The 23125-nt window shown below is 43.2% G+C and overlaps 1 protein-coding gene and 1 long non-coding RNA gene across 5 annotated transcripts; one reads left to right on the forward strand and one right to left on the reverse strand.

The window, feature by feature from the left end:
- The first annotated feature begins 4412 nt into the window (after positions 1-4412).
- Positions 4413-17654, forward strand: LOC123068684 (uncharacterized). The gene is made up of 14 exons (XM_044491304.1): positions 4413-4556; positions 4929-5075; positions 5216-5474; positions 5548-5764; positions 5884-6034; positions 6138-6824; positions 10479-10540; positions 10637-10691; positions 14110-14149; positions 14252-14586; positions 14665-14808; positions 15243-15391; positions 15499-15567; positions 17225-17654. The coding sequence occupies exons 2-14, from the start codon at positions 4968-4970 to the stop codon at positions 17307-17309; spliced, it is 2361 nt and encodes a 786-aa protein (XP_044347239.1). The 5' UTR covers positions 4413-4556; positions 4929-4967; the 3' UTR covers positions 17310-17654.
- LOC123068685 (uncharacterized) lies at positions 10778-13713 on the reverse strand. 4 transcript variants are annotated; one of them, XR_006431955.1, is made up of 4 exons: positions 13027-13713; positions 12075-12182; positions 11399-11515; positions 10778-11307 (listed from the first exon to the last, which is right to left on the reverse strand). It is a non-coding gene; the product is annotated as an uncharacterized lncRNA (long non-coding RNA). The 4 variants fall into 4 exon arrangements; XR_006431952.1 differs by having other exon boundaries at positions 12075-12187; XR_006431953.1 differs by lacking the exon at positions 13027-13713 and adding an exon at positions 12487-12867 and having other exon boundaries at positions 12075-12187.
- Positions 17655-23125: the final 5471 nt, after the last annotated feature.

Here is a 23125-nt window from a genome sequence, read left to right on the forward strand (position 1 = left end):
TTCACAGTCCGCGGACCCTCCGGATTGAACTCCCACATCCGAAGAGGCCGGCGCTGGCACGGCAACATCCGCCGGATTAACATCACTTGCATTACGCTGACAATGTTGATATCCCTCTCGAGAAGCTCCCGGATGCGGTTCTGCAATATTGGTACGTCGCCTGCGGGTCCCCAATTATCTTCTACGTCTGTCCAGGACGCCAACTACAACGGGGGGCCCAAGCAAAACTCGGGGGCGGCTACCCACTTTGTGCCCCTTGGGGTCATAGCATAAAACCACCTCCGCTGCCATACGTCAGATACTTCTAGGAAAGAACCCTCCGGCCATGGGGCATCGGTGTTCCTGCTTATTACAGCACCTCCACACTCCATGTGTCGCCCCTCGATCATATTCGGCTTCACATTGAAGGTCTTGAGCCATAAGCCGAAGTGTGGCGTGACATGGAGAAAAGCCTCGCACACGATAATGAACGACGAGATATGGAGGATGGCATTTGGAGCTAGATCATGAAAATCCAGCCCATAATAGAACATGATCCCCTCACGAAAGGATGGAGAGTGAAACCTAAACCACGGAGGAAGTGTGGGACAAAAACAACACACTCATTGGGCTCCGGCGTGGGGATAACTTGCCCCGGAGCAGGAAGCTTGTGCTGGATATCTACGGTTAGGTATCCGACCTCCCTAAGCTTCGAATGTCCTTCTCCTCGATCGAGGAGGCGACCCACCAGCCTTGAGGATCAGATCTGGAAATACTGGCGGATTCTGGAGGGGTGGAGCTTAGGTTTTGGGTGTTAGAACTCGAGGTGCGAGAAGGCGCGATGAAGGTGAAGAAAGAGGTGTAGGTCTCGACCCCTTTATAAAGAGGGTGAATATCAAGAGTCCCCGGTGTGACCGTTTGAGGTTTATCTAAAAACACACGGGGTAATACCAACGGCCGTCGTGGGGTCACGCATGCTCATATTGATGGAAAATCCCGTAATGAAAGGGACACGATCTCTGCCTTGACGGGACGTGCCAATAAAACGGCCTCGTAACACGAGTCGTCGTGGGGTAGGATACGTCGGTTCACATTGGACCGAGCCACGATGCAAGGGCACGACGCACGAAGATTGCCAGCAAATCAGATCTATACCATACGGAGATCATCTTACGGATTCGGAAACGGTCTACGTATTCGATAATTACTTTGGAGAATTCGGAGGAGGAACCCGCCTTGCAATGCCGAAGACAATACTGCGCGCCGGACTCATCGTCATTGAAGCCTGGTTCAGGGGCTACTGAGGGAGTCCTGGATTAGGGGGTATCCGGACAGCCGGACTGTGTACAACGTCCGGACTATTGAAGCGTGAAGATACAAGACTCAAGACTTCGGCTCGTGTCCGGATGGGACTTTCCTTGGCGTGGAAGGCAAGCTTGGCGATCCGGATATTATATTTCCTTCCTTGTAACCGGCTCCATGTAAACCCTAGCCCTCTCCGGTGTCTATATAAACCGGAGAGGTTGGTCCTTAGAAGGCCGATCACAATTACATTCATACCATCATAGGCTGGCTCCTAGGGTTTAGCCTCTACGATCTCGTGGTAGATCTACTCTTGTACTACCCATATCATCAATATTAATCAAGCAGGAAGTAGGGTTTTACCTCCATCGAGAGGGCCCGAACCTGGGTAAATACCTGTGTCCCTTACTTCTTGTTACCATCAGCCTTGATGCATAGATCGGGACCCCCTACCCGAGATCCGCCGGTTTTGACACCTACACCAGCGCTTGACTCTAAATTCCGGTAGCTGGATCCATAATCGGGGTGAGGTTCTCAACTTGGCCCAAGCGGCCAGTGGGGTCGGTGCAAAAAGTGAGGCTGTCGAACATGAGGATCTGGCCAGGGACGAAGATGTCCCTGGCGCAAACAGGGTTCAACAGATAGTTGCCCCATTGACCTTTTGGCGATCCGCAATGGAACACAATGAAAGCACCAATGTCGGTGCCAAAACCGGTGGATCTCGGGTAGGGGGTCCCGAGCTGTGGATCTAGGATCAATGTGGAACAAGGGACGAAGAACACGGTGTTTACCTAGGTGGGCCCCCTCTAAGAGATAAAACCCTATGTCCTGCTTGATTGCATTTGATGTGTATGGTATGGTTACAGAGTCGATCTAGCTCGAGATTAGGCAAGCTAAACCTAAGTTGATGGGATGTTGGATGTTGCTCTAGCCCTAAATACTAAAACCCTTTGGTTTATATAGACACTGATAGGGGTAGGGTTACATACAGTCGGTTATAATGAAGGAAAGATCATGCCTAATCTTCCACAAGTCCGCACTCTAGCTTGGCTCCATAGCAGCCCATCAGTCTGGTCCATAGTCAATGAGCCGATGGGCCGAGGAACCCTCAATCTAGGACTCGCTTAGTCAGCACGGTGTAGGTCATGGCCGCTCAAAGGAAGCAGGGCTTCGGCCGCGCACATGATGATGGAGAGGTCAGGTGGCGGGTGTTGGTGTGCCTCATCCATCCCATGGGCGTCGCCTTGGAATGATTCCAAGCAAGAGCATGCCCCAACCTCCAAATGGAACTTTTTTAGTGGGAAAGCATCTCGATGATTTATTGCTTTGTCAATAGGGTTACATCGTGTAAAACATAAGGCAATAAAAAGGATGGTGGATCACCCTCCCAACTAAACTCTAACTGATTATCATAAGCATGTTTTGCAAGATGATGAGCCACCCGATTAGCTTCCCTGGGACAAAACTCAAAAGAGATACCATCAATCGTCTGGGCTTTAGCAAAGCATTCCACCAAGGTTGCTGTATATGGACTGAACATATCAACCTCACCCTTGCATGCATTTATCAATTCCAACGAGTCAGATTCAATGATAATATTTGTGCAACCCAACCTCTTGAGCAGCTCCAGCCCCTTCAACATTGCCAAAGCTTCTACTGAGGTTACATCAAGAGTAGAGACAAATAGACAAGTTGTACCAGCAACCGCTTCACCAATGCTATTTCACAAGACAATCCGTACTGCACATGTACCATTATCCTGAAATGCAGCATCTGTATTTAGTTTGTAGCATCCAGGTCTAGGTTTTGTCCAAGATATTTCATGCGGTGCACTGGGGTGAGATGAAACTTCATAATTCGCTGTCAAAGCTTCAATTGAAAAAGCGGTTCTAGGGGGGCTGCCACCAATTTCCCCCTAACCATCTCACGTCTTTGCCACCATATGTGCCAGCATGCAACGACAATTGATTCCTGCAGTCCGAGCCCCCCTAGGATGGGAGATCTCCGGGTAGGATGACACACAATATACTCCGGAATTACCGAACCCGATCTGTCCACAACCAGAGCATTATCAATTACTTCCTCGAGGCCAAGAGCATGCCAAACTTCCCGGGCATGATTACATGTGAACCGAAGGTGGCGAATATCTTCTGGGCCTCCTTTGCAAATCGGACAAATAGGCGCTACGGGAATGTGGCATGCAACAAGAATAGCCTTTCCTGGGACAGTGCCATATGGGGCTTTCCAAACAAAAATATTGATTTTGCTAGGGACTGAAAGCTTCCATAAGATATCCCATACAAGATTCGGGTTTGATGCTCCTTGTCCATCTTCTCGTCTTGTTCTTGCGCCAAATTGGTGCTCCCATTCTATGTAATAAGCAGACCGTACCGAGAAGACAAAGGACTTTGTTTTATGCCAAGCCGCAAAGTCCTCCTGCAAGTGTTCACTCAAAGGAATCATGAGAATATTCCGAGCATCAACAGGCATGAAAATGTCTCGAATAAGTGGTTCATCCCAGCAATTAGTATCTTGATCAATTAACTCATCAACATGCCGAAGAAGACATTGACTCCTTCTGGTAGCTCAACGCCCATTTTTAATCTTCCTTTCTTTTAGGTGGGGGGCCACGCTCACCCACCGTTTCAAAAAATAAAAAAAATCCTCCTTTTTAAAATCTTCATTTATTTTATTTTTCTTTTGGCAGTTTATTAGCGTTCGTATAAAAGCAAAGTGTTGACGGAGTCTTGAGAGCGAAGCACAAAAGGAATATGCGTTTGGTTGCTAACAAAAAAGACGTATGCGTTGCACAGGTGGGGGCGGGAGAGCGTCACAACCCCCACTCGCTCTTCTATAAAGCCACCGGAATACACTTGTATATAGTAGTACTAGGCAAGAGGTACGTCGCCCCTTGGAAACTTTATCATCGAGAGATAGGTAAAGCTCAGCTACGAGACGTCGCCCACGTCAATTGGCCGGTCCGGTCCACGATGGGGAGTAGTATATATTATAGTTGCGGATAATAAGACCCAAAAAAAGACGTTGGACTTTGGAGTAATACAAAGGGCACATCATTCAAGGGTCCTCGGCCGGCAATTATAAACAAAGGAAACTGCCGTCGTTAAACACGGTGCCTCTTGGATGTTGACCCGATCCCGTCCTCCCACCGCGTTTCTTCCCGCGTTAAAGGGGACAAATCAAGCTGCTCATTCCATCATTGGTTCTACCGTCCTACGCTGCTCCATTCCATCATCTCCCCCTTGTATTCTCCAGAGGTATGTGCCCTGTCAATACAGCTGCTCTATTTTCAGGCGTGGTAGTTCTCAGATGTACGTAGCCTTTTCCTCCGATTTCTACCATCTAACAATCTCACAAATTTCACCGCAGAAAATCTTTTTCATTCGTTATCAGCAACTTTGTTCCGTATAAGGGTTTATCTCTCGTGTGTTTTCGTCGCAAAAAAAGTGTTGGTAACTCTTCCTCTTTTAACATTTGCCAAGTTGCCAAATCTCGAGTTCGATATATAGTTGCAAATCTCAACTTGTTAGAGAACACCAATGATCCTTGGTTACTTTGCAACGCTTATCATTTCACAAGGCACAGTTAACTAGAATACTCGATCGGCTGCACTAATTTTGCACGAGCAGATTCTCAACTTGAAACTGGAAGGGCACAGCGAACCTCTAATGGATGTGGAGCCATGGGCTATATCCTTCCGCTTTCTAAGAGACACTACAAATGATTTCTCTGAAGAGCGAGTGATTGGCCAAGGTGGATATGGCATTGTTTACAAGGTATGGTCCGAATCACCTTACATTAGAATATATATATGCAATAATGTCGTCATGACTCATTTTCAAAAAAAAAAATGTCATCATGACTGATAAAATTAGGAATACGCCACTCAGATAAGATTGCTTGTGTTAATTAATAGGGGGTCGATAGGGATGGACCGGTCATTGCTGTGAGGAAGCTCTATCCCATAAGAGAAATTGATGATGAGCAGCTCCAGAAGGAGTTTACGGGCCTCAAGATGCTCAATCATCCAAATATTGTACGATTACTTGGCTACTGCTATGAACAAGAACAATTTCTTATACCGTACAAAGAAAAAAAAATATTTGCTCCTCGAAAAATTAGGTTGTTGTGCTTCGAGTACATGAAAAATGGATCCCTTGATCAGTACATCAAAGGTATGTATTTGCCTTCTGTTTTCAAAGAATAAAAAAAAACACCTTTTTATGCAATCTTTGTCTGTCTTTACAGATGCTAGTTCTGGACTCAGTTGGCACGGACGGTACCAGATAATCAAGGGCATAAGCGAAGGGTTAAGATACCTCCACGAGGGATCGAAGACTCCTATTATCCACATGAATCTAAAGCCTAGCAATATTTTGCTGGATCATAACATGACACCGAAGATAGCTGATTTTGGTCTGCGAAGGCTCGTTGGAGAAGGAAACGCCAGATGTATCGGAACAATGTCAGATAAATGCCCCTAACCTAAGCTGTGAACTCTTTATTTATTTATTTATTTGTAGTGCCCAATACATCTGTTTTACACTGACAGTAACTGTAATGTTTCTTTGTGTTGATACACAGTGGATACATGTCGCCGGAATTCATTGAAAGACAAGTAATCTCGCATAAGTGTGACATATATAGCCTTGGTGTTATAATCATAAAGCTGATAACAGGGGAGAGATTATATTCGGGGCATTTTGATATGTCTTCAGATAGGTTTATCGAGCTGGTAAGCGGAAATACATCTATGTTTCCTCTACTGACGTTAATTGTGTCGATGTTGTACATGGGTTACTCGATTTACAAGGTTTGTATTCCATCCAATTTCGCAGGCGCATGAAGAATGGAGGGAGAGGCTACAGAAAACTTTGAATGGTATGTCAGTTGAAGGATATTCCCAGCAAATTAAGAAATGCTTGGAGATAGCACTGAAATGCGTGGAGTTAGACAGACACGAGAGGCCCTCCATCGGAGATATCATAGATAGGCTGAACGAAACTGAAACCTTGATTCCAGAAGAAGTTCGAGCAGTACATAACCGGATTGATTCAACACACTCTGAGCTGCTTGAAGTCCACCCACAAGAGCTCTACTTCCCATTCATGTTGAAAGGAAGATACGAGGCCATGAGCTCCTGCTCGCTGCAGCTAAAGAACAGAGGAGACAACCGCGTGGCATTCATGCTTGTAGCCAGCAACCCCGATAGATACTTGACGAAGATACCGCTCTGCGGCATTGTGCCTCCAAGGTGCGTCTACACTCTCAGTCTCACAATGCTCCAGCAGACAGCATCAACATCATCATCGGACAGCAGCGACTTCTTCACACTGTACACCACCGCAGTGGGACAACACGACCTCCTAGATGTTCCCAAAGATGTTGTCTCCGTTGAGTATGACTACTTCTTTAAGAAAGCCCAAAAGATGCCCGGTGCCAGAGATAAGGTGCAAGTGGCGACGTTGAAGGTCATCTGTGATCGACCAGCCACCAAATCTGCAGGGAGATCACCTTCGCCCGAGGTAATTCCTCGTCCCTTCGAGGGTAGGATGGCGATCCATAGAACCAATTGAAGTACTACCTCCGTTCATTTTTGTAAGACATTTTAGACATTCAAGACAACACCTAAAACTGTTCAATTTCAGCTGTCTTAAATGACTTACAAAAATGAACAGAGGGGGTAGAAAGTTTTTCCCGCATCAGTGTGTCCTAAGTGAACCTATAGGTTGCTAGAAGGCTAGGGATACCAACGATGGCCAACGGCAACCCACCCACATTTTTTCATGTGTTCTTCTAGTCCACTGGGGCAAGTACTTTTCATTGTGCAGTTAAACACTCTTTTGAGAAACAGTTTTCCGGAATCTTCTATTTCGGGGAGTCCACACTTATTTTCTAGCAATCTGATGCGGCTAACTTCCCAGGATGGTCAGCTCCATACATCACCGATCACAATGACATAAATCAGGATGCAGGTTGTTTGAGATGAAGGCTTGAACTCCCCGTATACATAAGTCGAAGGCTTTTCTATGAATTTCTGAATACACAAGTCAATGACTTTTCTGCATATATGCGGGGAGTTCAAGCCTTCAACTATGTATTGAGATGTATCCGTAGATTCCTCAACAACCTGTAACTCTAGATATACGTGTATTATGGATGGGATCGTTAATACTCTAAATTTGATCGCTAATAGTAATTAAGAAGAACAAAATTACAAACATTATCCATCATTATAGGCCACACAACGACCATTAATTTATTACATTTTTGGTGGGCTGAGTGTGTGTAGTGTCTGTATGGGTATGACCCAAAAGGTACACTCTTGTGTATCTACTCATACATGTACACTGTAACAAGTAAGAGATAATTCCATAATTTTTCATCAACTCCCCTAGCTTCATGGTATCAGAGCTCAGTGGCCAGCGAGGTTGTCGTAGGACCATCGGTTGCTCACACTGGTAGTTCCCTACAAGAAGAATTGGAGAGAAGGAGTTGTGTTGTTGGCTTGGAGCGGAGAATAAGGATTGGCGTGACCAGCGCGGCTCCAGGAGAAGAGAGTGGTCCTGCTGGTGGCCTGAACCAGAGAAGAAGGGGAACTGGTGAAAGTTGTAAGTCTGTTTTTTTCATCTTGGAGACTGACATAGCAGAGAAACGAAAGGATATTCAGGGGCACTTCCTCACTCGGGCACAAACACTGGATGGACTGAAGCAGGACTTAGACATATGGCATGCGGCTCATCGCAACAAGATTTTCCGCTTTGTTCATCACCCATTCGAGACTGACTGATGAAATGTAACCATAGTCACGTAGTGGTGACAGCTGCTCTCAATGTTCTGTTGATGGAGCAGTTTGTTGTATTTCTTCTCTTGAACATTTTTGTACTAGATAGAACAACACACTCTTTTTTCTTTTTCTTTTTTTTTTGCGGGAGAGATACAACAACACACTCTTTTTTCTTTTTCTTTTTTTTGCGGGAGAGATACAACAACACACTCAAGCCAAGCCTGAGTGAGATAGCTAAATGGTACTCCCTCCATCCCATGATGTAAGACGTTTCTTAACAATAGTGTAGTGTAAAAATATATCTTACATTATGGGACGGAGGGAGTAAAAAACAAGAAGCTATGAACAAGTGAATTCTCATCTGAATTCTTTCCCCCAGCTCTTTTTCTCATTTCTCTCTTTTCGTTTTTCTTTTTATTTATTGGACCTTGTATTATTTATTTTAAAATTAATACATGTACGCAGCAGCAGAATCCTGTTGTTCCTCTAAAAAAACATTTCTGTACTAGGCCTTGACTCTGCCTTTTTGTTTTGTTTTTTTGAGGGACGACCTTGACTCTCCTTTTATTAAATTAAAAGCTGTGCTGTCGGTATTTTAGGTTGGGTTGCAAGGAATTTTTCTGATAACAAAGGTTGTGTGCAGTTAGGCATTTATTTTGGATATCCAGCCAGGCATGGAGCTTGCATATGAGGGTCATCTGGGCTTTTGAGATAAGCTCATTATAGCTTGCTCTGTTCTGCCCTGAAATTGCTGAAGGTAGGCGCTCTTGACTGAGCAGAGGCCATCGGAAGTCCATTTCCAGGAGATGCTGTCAGGGACATTATGCTGTGAGTTGTAACCGAATCTCGTGCACAATCTGGCATACATGGGTGTACTCCGTCGTTGTAATGGATGACACTTGGAATTGATGGTCTGCACACTGGGATTGGGCTTGATGACAGCAATCCAACTGTTGTAGGTGATGGTGTCCTCTCGAGTGGCTGTAGAGCATCGGGAAGGTGCTTGGCATTGTCATCGGAAAAAAACCAGTGGTCGTGCCAGAAGCTTGAGCAGCATAACTTCAGGGCAGCGGCAGTGTTTCTTAAGTTTGAGGTGCAGACCGTGGGGGAAAAAAAGAGAAAAAAGAGAAAAATAAAGAGAAAAAAAGAGAAAAAAAAAAGGAAAAAGGAAAAGAATTGCAAGGGATCAGTTGCAGCAATCGGAGCAGACCAAGCAGAGCGAGCAACATTTGAAATCCTTCAAACTTGACTCATGAACTCTCAAACTGAAAACCGCAACTCGGGGTGAAGGAGTTATCACAGGAAAGTAGCAAACTTGTATTGCATTGGTATTTCCCTTGCAGAATGTCTGAATGGAGTATGATGATAACCTCTTGTTGGGAATACAAATGGAAGCGGAAATAAGACATGTCTTTCTCTGACATGGTTATAATCTGACATGCATGATGCAGAGCTACTTGTAGATATTCCAAATGCTGACTTCCCTTTCCAGCTCAAGAAACATGTAAAACAAGCATAGAATTACCTCTTCTGCATTTGATATGCGGTTTATGGAAGCTCAGATTTCCCTAGTGATATAATCATTTTACTCAGGCCAGTAAAGAATCAAGAAGTTTGATAGTTGCAAATCAGCAATTAGCATATGGCCATACAGAAATTGCATACCGGACTCCCAGCTGCCTATGCTATAATCATTTTACTCAGGCCAGTACAACCAATCAACTGGGTGGAAGAACACAAAGACATACAACTTTTCAGTCTAATTAGTCACGCATAAGCTAAGAATTAGTGGAGATTAGGTGCCTGGCCAGATCTGCACACCTGGGAATCGAGCATTGCTGGTGTCAAAAGAGGAGGGCAGTAAAGGAGGCATTGCTGGTGCGAGCAGGGGAATGGCTGGTGCTCGGGAGGAGCGGCATTGGTGATGCAGAGGCATTTTGACGGGTAGCAGTAGCGAGGAGGCACATGGGAGGTCATAGATTTGAGAGAAATAACCAATGAGGAAGACGAACAGTTCGATTTTGCATCTGTTATTGATTCCAATTCAAGTTAATATAGTTTCTGTTGCTGGTGCTGGAATAGCTCCAGCAAGAGTCAGATCGACTCTTGGCCCCTTAATGCAAAATGTGTCAGAGAGAAAAATATTTGTTTACATAGTGAGCTCAAGAAACATATTTGACCAGCAACAACCACTTAATCCGCAGAATCATAATATCATTAATGACCCAAATTTTGTTACCATCCCTAACGACTGGTCATTATTGCAGCATATTCTAGTAGTGTGGCTTTGGGCAATATGGCAGCAGCCAGTCGATGGAGGTGCTTGCCTTCGTTCTTTTGTCGGATTTGTCTTTTTAATCAATCTAGCTTGTGTTGGCCTTGATTCTTGCAGGTCATAATCAGGTCGGATGCTCAGCAAGTTTCATCCATAGATGTGCATCCAACGGAACCATGGTAAGTGGGTGTGTTCGTTTTAGCTACTTGGTATGTACAGCAGTTAGTACAACTATACATATATTTGTCGATCATTTGCAAACAGTTAATATGCAGGATTATGGCAACGAATCGCTTGGGAAACCTTTGTGTTTGGAACTACAATACAATGGTGGGTGTACATATGTGTGTTCTTAATCTTCAGTTCTGTCAGGGTCATATATGCATTGTGCACTAGTCGTTTTTTTTTCAAGGAACTAGCATAAGCGTTGTCTTTCTATTTCGAAAAGTAGAATTATGATTACAGAACCGGTTTTAGTGCGGTTAAACTATGAAAAAAAGGAACGACATGCCAACTACGTGCGAAAGAAAAGACTAATGGTGGCCTGGAGGCGAATATTTGTGAGTGCCGAATTAGAGTACATTCCACCAAGCATAGATTGCACTAGAAGGTGACGCGCGCTTTGCCGTGCCGTTTTTAGATTCTGGGTTCAACTTCCCTTTTTTCTTCGTGGATTATCATGGTCAGTTGGTTCACCATGGTTTCAATTCCATTGCGTTGTGTTTTATTTAAGTTGCGTTTGGTGGTGTTTCCTTCCGTTGGCTTCGCTCTTGCTTGTTGGAGGCGGTATCTGTTGTGCCGAGACATAGTTGTGCGGTGCATAGTAGATTCCTTGTCCGTCTCAAATCGACGTCCTCATTCAGCAATGCATTCAACATACTGATCAACCTCAAGAATTCTGTACCCAGAATCGACCAGTTGAATCTTGACCTGAAATATCTCAAGCCTGTAAATTATAGAGGAAAACCTTCAGGCACGGCATCTATAGGTTTGACAGAAGGGAACTGCAATTCAAATCTAAGGTACATGAACCGGACCTGCCTTTTCGCGGGGCTAGTCTGAAAGAACTGTAGATAACATACACGACCTTCAGACGTCAGCTGCTGAATTTTGGAAAGTAAGCCTTTGGGCACAAGACAGTGTACTCCATCACCCTGCAGCTTCGTACCAAAAGTAAATTAGAAATGAATGAAAAGTTCTTCAATATATAGCACTAAACTAAGGCTAGTAGAAGATGACAGACCCCATGTAAGAATATTCTGTCAGTACATAATGCAAAACATGATAAAGAGGTAACTCAGTGATCTCATTAAGAAAATGCCCATTCCCGGCGGAAATTTTTGTCTACATATATTGCAAATAACTCAAACACGAACATCTAGCTTCAGCTTTTTCTTCTTGGTATCTTGTTAAAGACAACTCAAAGCATAACTTCTTGTGAATCATCTTGCTCAATGACTCCTGATAATAGAACTGGGACAGGGACACCACCAATACTAATGCAAATAGATATCTCTTTCTCTATCCAAAAAATACCAGGAGAGGAAACCTCTTCATCTGACCATCTAAAAAAAGAGCACCCGAGCCTATAACATTTTTCTCGAATACCGAGCCTATAACATAGGAATCACATGCATGAAAGGAAAAGAGTGAACCAATCAACTCCCAAACAAAACATCAAGCTCACTACAATCATATAGTGTATACATGTACCTTTTCATCCACAAGGGAATATAAACCTACATACGAATTCCTCCTGAAAGTCTAAAACCATCTTGATCCAAAAACATTTCACAGGAGAGAACTCAAAACCGGTATGACCTTTCCTGAACAAAATAAAAAGAAGTCAATAAGCAAGATAGATGATTTGCCCAGAAAAACAACAATAGAACAAAAAAGTAATTCTATGACTTCAGATCACAGGACTATGCTTTACGCCATGAACAAATAGGAGAAATGGATGAATACGCTAATAAATATGCACACATTTGCATCGACACTATGTCTGATTGAGATATCATTCAAAAACAACAACAATGGCATAAAAAAGAATGAGCAAATACTATTTAGTTCACATTACAACAACTTGAACCTACTACCCCCCTAATCCCTCTCCCACACTCACCCAAAAGGTCCCAATCATATATGATCCTGTAACTGGAGGCTTGACACATTCAGATAATTCTTCAGCATAAAGAAGTTGTGTCAGAATATTTGCAAGCTTCAGATATGCAGAAATTCATTGAGTAGCAAATTGTGTTAGGTTGAAGAAGCTTCAGTTAGTTCTCGACTTATAAGTAGCAATTCTTTATGATGGTAATTTACCTGCATAACCTTCAAAACTAATATGTTCATTTCAATTTCCGTAAGTTCTGTTTTCATGGAGAAATTACATCAATATTACCTTGAATATCCTGTAAATAAACTACACCTCACCTGTAGAATAAGACATGTACATGTACTCGAACAGGACAATAATCAAGTAATATAGTCCCTCCGTTCCAAAATAGATGACCCAACTTTGTACTAACTTTGGTACAAAGTTGGGTCATCTATTTTGGAACGGAGGGAGTAGGTTCTATCAAAAGATACAACGATGACGGACTCGCAAGCACAAAGCTATGTGACTTGAACCGTGAAAAGTTCAGAATAAAGAAGCACAAACCTATGTGACTTGAGCCATGAACAGTTCAGACATAAAGTAAAGGTTTGGATCTCCATACTGTTGTGCTGACCGTCCATGCTCAACACCAAGTAGCAAAGATCAAGAAAGCCATGAAAAGAAAAGAAAAACAACGATCAAAGTTCAGGTGAATCTGATGTGGTCCGCTAGGGGAAGCACATGGGAGTTTGGTGCGCGCCAAGGGGGCAAGAGAAGGAAGGGCCGAGAGGGTTATGGAGTTCGCCCAGCGGATGAGCCAAGGAGGCGCCGCGAGAGGTGAGGGAACGCATCCATGAGGAGGAGAAGAGAGGTCGGAGCATCCGCTGGGTGGAGGAGGGGAGGGGATCGGTGGCGTGATGGTGAGAGCGAGAGAGGAACATGGGCGGCATGAGGTGCCGCGCCTCCCTGCCGCGGGGAGCCGCCCACAGGCTGAGTACCGCGCCCGGAGATCACACAAATCCGCGTGGAAGGTACGGCGAGGCAGAGGAGAGAGGCGGCGGCGGCGCAAGATATGGATGGAATTCGTGGGTCTGGTTGAGGAAGATGACCTCATGGAGAAACTCAACTCATTTGTCACCGGTGAAAATGAACCGACCTGACAAAACGGATCCATGGGACAGAGGGGCAACAATGAAAAAATATATCGGAGGCCTGAGAGCTCGCTATTTCAAGGGAGCTTAGTAACTCTAGTGATGACTGATGTGTTCTCTGTGGTGAGAATTCTCCCATGAAGAACTAGCCACGAAAAGATCCTGATTTTTTGCTCAGTTTTGGAGGCCGGGATTTTTCCAGTCGACCGACCGACAACTAACAAATTGAGCAGAGTAGGCAGACTTTGTGATGCCAGCTTTGTCGGCGTTACCCTTCCCACGTGAGTCAAAAAAAAAAAAATCACGAGTAGTCGGCATGTTGTTTCAGTGATTCTTGTTTTGACCTTACTAAACCATTCCAATAAATCAAAAACTCTACTTATATATTCTAAATAGAAAGACACATGCTCCTGCCAATTCCTTTGTAAGAAGAATACACAGTACCGCGCATATTCTCAACTCGACGTATGTACTAACTGAAGGTATGCATTTGCAGGCACCGTTGAACTCAATTGGAGACATCACAGATGAACCAGGCACGAATATGCTGTTCAACTAGATTAACTGATCGAGTACAGTTTTGTTGCTCACACGTCACCTTGCTAAATCATACGTATATTCCCGTTGAATATGTGCAGTTCATATGGCAAAATATATCGCACGGAAAAAGTGGCTCGTGGCGGGTGATGGCAACGGGGGCATCCACGTGTACAACTACGACAAGAACCAACACGTCAAGAGCTTCGAGGCTCATGAAAGTTGCATCACAACTTTGGCCGTCCATCGGGCACGTCCTTTTATCTTGTCTTCGTCTTCTGAGGACAATGATCACCTGATCAAGCTTTGGGATTGGGACAAAGAGTGGAAATGTACTCGAACATTTCAGGGCCACACTGAGAGGGTAACACAAGCAACGTTTAACCCACAAGACAACGACAGTTTCGCTAGCGCTTCTTGGGATGGCACGGTCAAGGTTTGCTTGCTTTAAACTGTTTTATTTATTTACTTGTGTTAACTTCTTCTAATTAATTTGCGGGTTTAACTTGTATAGATATGGAGTATTTGTCCTGATGACGCCAACATCATCACACTGAAATTGGATGGGAATGTAACCGAAGGCCTGCTTTGTGTTCATTATTTCACCCGTTTTAATGGACAACATCTGATCGTGGGTTGTGAGGACAAGACAACACAGGTGTCGTCTCTTTTATATCTCATTGCCTCCTACACTTGATCTTAACAATGAAGATGCATAATCTCAATTAATGTTAGCTACTCACCCCATTCCAGTTAATCTCAATTAATGTTAGCTACTCATCCCAAGTCAAGACTTCTTTATGTTTGACTAAGTTTATAGAACATTGTGTTAGTACTTACGATGTCAAATGCATATGGCATGAACATGTATGTTATGATGGATCAAATTAAAGTATTAAACTAATTTGGTATTATAGATGTTGATATACTTTTCTATAGACTTGATCAAACTTATACGATTTAAGTTAGAACGATGCCAGAATTTAATTTAGTTTGTGAAAGAGGTACAGTAGCTATGTATGAATTAAATTGCCTTACAAGATAGAATTGGTAATTGTTTTTAATTTCATCTTTCTCTTCTTGTTAAATTAGATATGGGAATTGGGGATGAAAGAATGTGTTCATAAGCTAAAAGGGAATACAGACCATATTAGTGCCGCCAAATGGCACCAAGGACTTGCGCTTTTAATCACAGGTTCACTTGACGGAACCGTAAACTTGTGGAGCTCCATTACCTATAAGTAAGCATTGTGCCTTTACGGCTATCTAGCTAGTGCTAAAACTACATATACTCTATATCTTTTCAGTTTCTTAATGTAACAGTGCATGTAATCCTTATACTTTGCAGGCTTGAGAACGTGATCGATTTCAACCTTGGTGCAGTTTATGCTCTCGGATGTATAGAAGACTCAAGAAGGTAAGGGACAATGAATTATTTCATGTCCTTTTGCTAGTTAAAATTGAACTGCAAAAATGTCTTACATTATGAGACAAAGGCAGTAGTTAATTGCCCATGCGTTGCTATAGAGAAATATAATAATAGAATTTCCTTGCTAAAAATAGATGATCTTTTAGATATTGACAAATTCTATTAGATGTAACTGATCCAAAGGTACAATTTCTACATAATTTATTTGTTAGTTTTAGTAAAATATACATTAATTTGACCCCATATGATAAAAATTCATGTATATTGAAATGTGGACAGTACATGAATATTATTAATAAACGATCACTACATTTTGCAAGAGTGCTTGCTAACCATGATTTCAACCACCGCGCAAGAAAATCAAACCTAGCTACCCTTCCTCCGCTACACCCCTCAATTTTGCTCGGCCTCTTCCATGATATGTCATATTCTACAACCCGGCCACGCAGATTTCCAAACGATTCTAGTCGATGGTTTCTATCTAATTTGCCATGAAGAACTATCTTCATGTTCAAAGAATACATTCTTTGCAATGTGGTTTTCATTATGATACTACTCACTGCATTTCTAAAATGTCTGTCATTTTAACATTTTATGTTATCCAACGCTTGCTATGGCTATAATTTTACATAAAGAATATGCTAAAAAAGATAATTAAACACTCCCTCTGATACATATTAATTGTCGCTGATTTAGTATAACTTACTAAATTTGTATTAAAACAGCGATAATTAATGGAGGGAGTAGTATAATGTGAAAGTTACACCAAGTTGGCCGCATGCATCCCATGGCAGCAATTTTCAGTAGGATAGAAAATTAGTGAAGTTCTCAGATCTAAAAGTATTTTAACCACAAATATGTGCAACCATGATATAACACTGAAATGGTTGATCAATAGCCTTTCACAAAAATACCAGTTCAAAATACTGGTAATAAAAATGTTGTTTCAACGTCTTTAAATAATGCAAGTATTTTGTTTCCAGTCCATAAAACAGAAAAGAAACACATAGGTAGAAATTGAAAATGATAATAACAAAAGTTCCCAAGCCTCCCTCATACAGTACTTGGAATAATGCATAAACAGTAAGTGCTAGGTTTCCCTTGGAATAGGTACTTGGAATATGGAAAGTTTACAATCTAAGTGCAAAGTCGGGGCAAATTTAGTATGTGTAATATGTGAGAGGTGAGATGAGGATTGTTGGATGTTAATCAAGGACATAGAAAATGATCCGTATAAAAATATGCAAATTAAAGATAGGCATGTCCTGCCCAAAAGAAAATGATGACACTAGAAAGAAGAAGACACGAACAATAATCAAGACTGACTAACTCTCATACAGTACTTGGAATAACAAAAGGTCTTATAATTTGGGATAGAGAAAGTAGTTTGTTGTAATGTTTTATCTTGTACAATAATATTCCTCTTCGGCACCCCCCCCCCCCCCCATGTTCTGCTAGTCATGGTGACGATGGCCACAGCTCCATGCCCTCACGTAGACCGAGAAAGCTATGGGGTAGGAGTCATCGTGTTTATAGTTTGGGTTATGCCCATTCTAGCGTGGATGACTCTTAAGGCGAGTCGTAGAATATGTACATATGAACCAATCGATAACTGAAGGACATACTAATTGATTGATTTATGTAGGATCGTGGTCGGATGTCACCAAGGGATAGCAATAATGGATATTTGGCACCAATACAAGACAAACGGGAAAGGTAGAAAATATTGATGGAATCTTTGATGCCGGTTATTGCGTTATTCAAGAAGAAAATAACATTTGTGTATTTTTTATGATAATGTGTATATTATATGCTTTCATAACATAATCAAGTGTGTTTTTTTGCGGGGGAAATTTTGTATATTATTTGCTTTATTTATATACTTACTTTGTATATTAACAAACCAAGATTAGGGAAATTGTTAGATATGCATATGCTAGTAGCATAAGCTTGATTGGAGCCTGACTTGCCTTTCGAGACACTATACGACATATTTGCGAGGCATCACCTTTAATGTGCTGAACATATTAGTAAACTAAGTTTGATGTTTTATGCATGTATATTCATATTTTGTAGACTGAAATGTTTACATATCCTTTGGGGGGGGGGGTTCGATCTATCCATCAAACTTCATGATAGTTAAAGAACACGTGAAGTGATATAAATTACATCCATGTCCATATACCACCTAGCGACGACTACAAGCACTGGAACGAGTTGAAGACGCGCCGCCATCATCTCCCCTCCCTCATGGGAGCCGAGCAAAACTTGTCGTATTGGACAGTCAGGAAGTCATTGTGTTAAGGCCCTAAAGAACCAGCACACCAGAACAACAACCGTCGGTGACAAAGAGAAGTGTAGATCGAACGGATCCGACTAATAAACGAGCGAAAGTAGATGAATGAAGACCGGATCCAAGAATATCCACCGAAGACAAACACAGACCGAATACCACGAGATCCGCTAGAGACACAACTCCACACACTTCCGGGGACGCTAGACGCACCGCCAGGATGGAGGCTAGGAAGGGAGAACCTTATTCCATCTCCAAGAAGACATTGCGACCTTGTCTGCCTAAGCAGGACACAAACCCTAAACCAACTAAGAACAACACTTGAAAATAGAGCAGGAAGCCTCTCACCGACAAGGACCAGGATCCACCGCGCCTCCATGGCCCTGAGGCCACAGGGGACGAGGCAGATCGACAATGGCATCAGTTGGAGGTGGGGAAACCCTCACGTGGCAGTCGCTCGTGGGAGGAGGAAGGACGAATAATATTTTTTAGTTTTTAAAAATATTTAGGTATATTGCCTCATCTAAAATTCAATAAGCGCAATTAACCTCTTTAATTGTTTTGCAAGTTTATGTTGCAATTATGAACATGGTTTTTCTTATCATAATATGCCATTCAAATTTTAGAAAAGAACATATCTATAGTCAGCAATGAATGGTATGGAAGAGGACTGCATATGGAAAGCGTAAGCTAAACAAAAATACATAACTTTAATGTGTGTGTTGCATTTCTCTCTTATATATGTGTTAAGTTTGTCAAAATAATTCTGAGTTAGCTCTGAAATAGTCATGCATGCTTTGAACAAATTCATGTCAATTGCATTGCCGCGGCACTACATGCACACCAAATACAAAACATTTGCATTGTGCCTTTCCTATAGGTAGAGTGGTTCAAAGGATAGAGATGGACCTAACTATATAGGGATGAATAGGGACAACTATAAATTTTTCCTTCGCTTATTAGCAAGTTTAGGCCTTGCAGAATATAAAGTGTGTGCCTAACAATGCTAAGGTGAGATATAGTGATTCTTGAAAGGTCATGTGACCAATGTAAAACATATGTAAATGAGCTAGGGTTATGAACAACCGAAGAACATGGAGATAAAAAATGTATTACAATTTTCACTCCTTGGAGGGGAGCTAATCATCGTTGGAGAGGTGGAAGTGCCACAAAGAAACTCCAACGCCACAAAAGCTTGTTGCCTTCTCCTTGATATATCACCACAAATGTGACTCCCAACCATTGGTGGTAGACCTTAAGGTGGCATCCAAAGTTTCACAAAATTTGGGTTAATCACAAGTTGATTCCTCACCAAGAACTCTTACCATCTAGGAATCTCCAACCTCCAATTTTAATAACAACAAAGGGGAAATCTTGGAACTTGCCCAAATCATGAGTCTGATTGGTTCAAAAAGAGAGGAGTAGATCTATGCTTCAGTGGAATCCTATCATAGAGCTCTTGAAAATCCCTCAAAAATCAAAGTTATGGCTTCAGAAAGTTGAGGGAGCCTCTTCTTATTGGGGAACGTTGCATGAAAAACAAAAAAAATTCTACACACATGCAAGATCTATCCATGGAGATGCATAGCTAAGAGAGGGGAGAGTATGTCTATGTACCCTCGTACATCGTAAAGCGGAAGTGTTTATCAACGCGGTTGATGTAGTCGAACACCTTCGTGATCCAATCGATCGAGTATCGAACATATGGCACCTCTGTGTTCAGCACACGTTCAGCTCAATGACGTCCTCGCCTTCTTGATCCAGCAAGACGGGCAAAATAGTAGATGAGTTCCAGCAGCACGACGGCGTGGTGACGGTGGTGATGCAACTATCTCTGCAGGGCTTCACCGAGTACTACGAAAATATGACCGAGGATGGACTAGAGGGAGGAGGGGCACCGCACACGGCTAGGGAATCATGGTGTGTGATGCCCCTCTCCGTCCTCTCATATATAGGTGGAGGGGGGAGAGGAGGCAGCCCTAGGGTGCCCCCAAAGTGGCCCGCAGCTGCCTAGCCCCCCTTCCATATTTGAACATGGGGGGAAGGAAAGGGGGGGCTGACTGCCTTAGAGCGCCTCCCCCTTCCTTCCCTTCCTCCTTGGTGCGTGGGCAGGGGGTGGAGGGGCGTGCTAGCCCCCATGTTGGCTAGTGTGCTTCCCCCCTTTGGCCCATAAGTCCCACTACTTATCGTTGGCCTCCCGGAACCCCTTTCGTCACTCCGATGAATACCCGGTACATCCCGAAACCTTTCTGGTGACAAAATAGAATTAACCATCTTTACCTCTGAACCATTCCGGTGCTCCTCGTCATGTCTGTGATCTCATCTGGGACTCCGAACAACATTCGGTCACCAACTCACATAACTCATATAGTACTATATCATCAACGAACGTTAAGCGTGCGGACCCTTGGGTTCGAGAATGATGTAGACATGACCGAGATGCTTCTTCGGTCAATAACCAATAGCGGGACTTGGATGTCCATATTGGTTCCTACATATTCTACGAAGATCTTTATCGGTCGAACCTTTATGACAACATACGTAATTCCCTTTGTCTGTCGGTATGTTACTTGCCTGAGATTCGATCGTCGGTATCTTCATACCTAGTTCAATCTCGTTACTGGCAAGTCTCTTTACTCGTTCCGTAATACATCATCTCGTAACTAAATCCTTAGTCACTTTGCTTGCAAGCTTCTTGTGATGTGTATTACCGAGAGGCCCAGAGATACCTCTCTGATACACGGAGTGACAAATCCCAATCTTGATCCATGCCAACTCAACAGATACCTTCGGAGATACCTATAGAGCATCTTTATGATCACCCAATTACGTTGTGACGTTTGATAGCACACAAGGTATTCCTCCGGTATCCGGGGGTTGCATGATCTCATGGTGGAAGAAACATGTATTTGACATTAAGAAAGCAATAGCAATAAACTCAACGATCATATGCTATGCTAACGGTTGGGTCTTGTCCATCACAACTTTCTCCTAATGATGTGATCCCGTTATCAAGTGACAATTCATGTCTATGGTTAGGAAACCTTAACCATCTTTGATGAACGAGCTAGTCTAGTAGAGGCTTACTAGGGACACGGTATTTGTTTATATATTCACACATACATTTAAGTTTTCGGTCAATACAATTCTAGCATGAATAATAAAACTTTATCATGAATAAGGAAATATAATAATAACAACTTTATTATTGCCTCTAGGGCATATTTCCATGAGTCTCCCACTTGCACTAGAGTCAATTATCTAGTTCACATCGCCATGTGATTAACACCCATCGCCATGTGACTAATACCCAAAGAGTTTACTAGAGTCAATAATCTAGTTCACATTGCCATGTGGTTAATACCCAAAGAGTACTAAGGTGTGATCATGTTTTTCTTGTGAGAGAGATTTAGTCAACGGGTCTGCCACATTCAGATCCGTATGTATTTTGCAAATTTTTATGTCTACAATGCTCTACATGGAGCTACTCTAGCTAATTGCTCCCACTTTCAATAAGTATCTAGATTGAGACTCAGAGTCATTCGAATTGGTTTCCAAGCTTGCATATGAAGGAAATATGCCCTAGAGGCAACAATAAAGTTGTTATTTATATTTCCTTATATCATGATAAATGTTTATTATTCATGCTAGAGTTGTATTAACCGGAAACTTAGTACATGTGTGAATACATAGACAAAACATAGTGTCCCTAGTATGCCTCTACTTGACTAACTCATTAATCAAAGATGGTTATGTTTCCTAACCATAGATATGTGTTGTCATTTGATGAACATGATCACATCATTAGGAGAATGATGTGATGGACAAGACCCATTCGTTAGATTAGCATTTTGATCGTTACAGTTTCATTGCTACTGCTTTCTTTCCTGACTTATACATGTTCCTCAGACTATGAGATTATGCAACTCCCGAATACCGGAGGAACACCTTGTGTGCTATCAAACATCACAACGTAGGCTGATTATAAAGATGCTCTACAGGTGTCTCCGAAGGTGTTTGTTGGGTTGGCATAGATCGAGATTAGGATTTGTCACTCCGTGTATTGGAGAGGTATCTCTAAGCCATCTCGGTAATTGAGGGAGTCCTGGACTAGGGGGTGTCCGGATAGCCGAACTATCATCATTGGCCGGACTCCAAGACTATGAAGATACAAGATTGAAGACTTCGTCCCGTGTCCGGATGGGACTTTCCTTGGCATGGAAGGCAAGCTTGGCGATACGGATATGTAGATCTCCTACCATTGTAACCGACTCTGTGTAACCCTAGCCCTCTCCGGTGTCTATATAAACCGGAGGGTTTTAGTCCATAGGACGAACAACAATCATACCATAGGCTAGCTTCTAGGATTTAGCCTCCTTGATCTCGTGGTAGATCCACTCTTGTACTACCCATATCATAAATATCAATCAAGCAGGAGTAGGGTTTTACCTCCATCGAGAGGGCCCGAACCTGGGTAAAAACATTGTGTCCCTTGTCTCCTGTTACCATCCGCCTAGACGCACAGTTCGGGACCCCCTACCCGAGATCCGCCAGTTTTGACACCGACATTGGTGCTTTCATTGAGAGTTCCTCTGTGTCGTCGCTCGTAGGCCCGATGGCTCCTTCGATCATCAACAATGACGCGGTCCAGGGTGAGACTTTTCTCTTCGGACAGATCTTTGTATTCGGCGGCTTTGCACTGCGGGCCAATTCGCTTGGCCATCTGGAGCAGATTGAAAGCTACGCCCCTGGCCATCAGGTCAGATTTGGAAGTTTGAATTTCACGGCCGACATCCGCAGAGACTTGATCTTCGACGGATTCGAGCCACAGCCGAGCGCGCCGCACTGTCACGATGGGCATGATCTAGCTCTGCTGCCGGACAGTGCCCTGGAGGCCGCACAAGAGTCCGCTCCGACCTTTAACTCGGAGCCGACTGCGCCGATCGAGGATGGGTGGCTAGACACCGCCTTGGGGGCTGCTACCTCTACAGTGATGGAGCCGAATACCGACCCTGTCCCTTGTGAAGCTCGTGACTCCGAGGTGCCGGACTCCTCGCTGGACTCCGAACCTCCCGCGCCCCCACCAATCGAATCCGATTGGGCACCGATCATGGAGTTCACCGCTGCGGACATCTTTCAGCACTCGCCTTTTGGTTACATCCTGAATTCGCTAAAGTATCTCTTGTTATCAGGAGAGCCCTGGCCGGACTGCGGTCAGGACGGTTGGGATGCAAACGACGAAGAAATTCAAAG

The sequence above is a fragment of the Triticum aestivum genome, chromosome 3B (assembly GCF_018294505.1).
Source record: "Triticum aestivum cultivar Chinese Spring chromosome 3B, IWGSC CS RefSeq v2.1, whole genome shotgun sequence".
Classification (NCBI taxonomy): Eukaryota; Viridiplantae; Streptophyta; class Magnoliopsida; order Poales; family Poaceae; genus Triticum; species Triticum aestivum.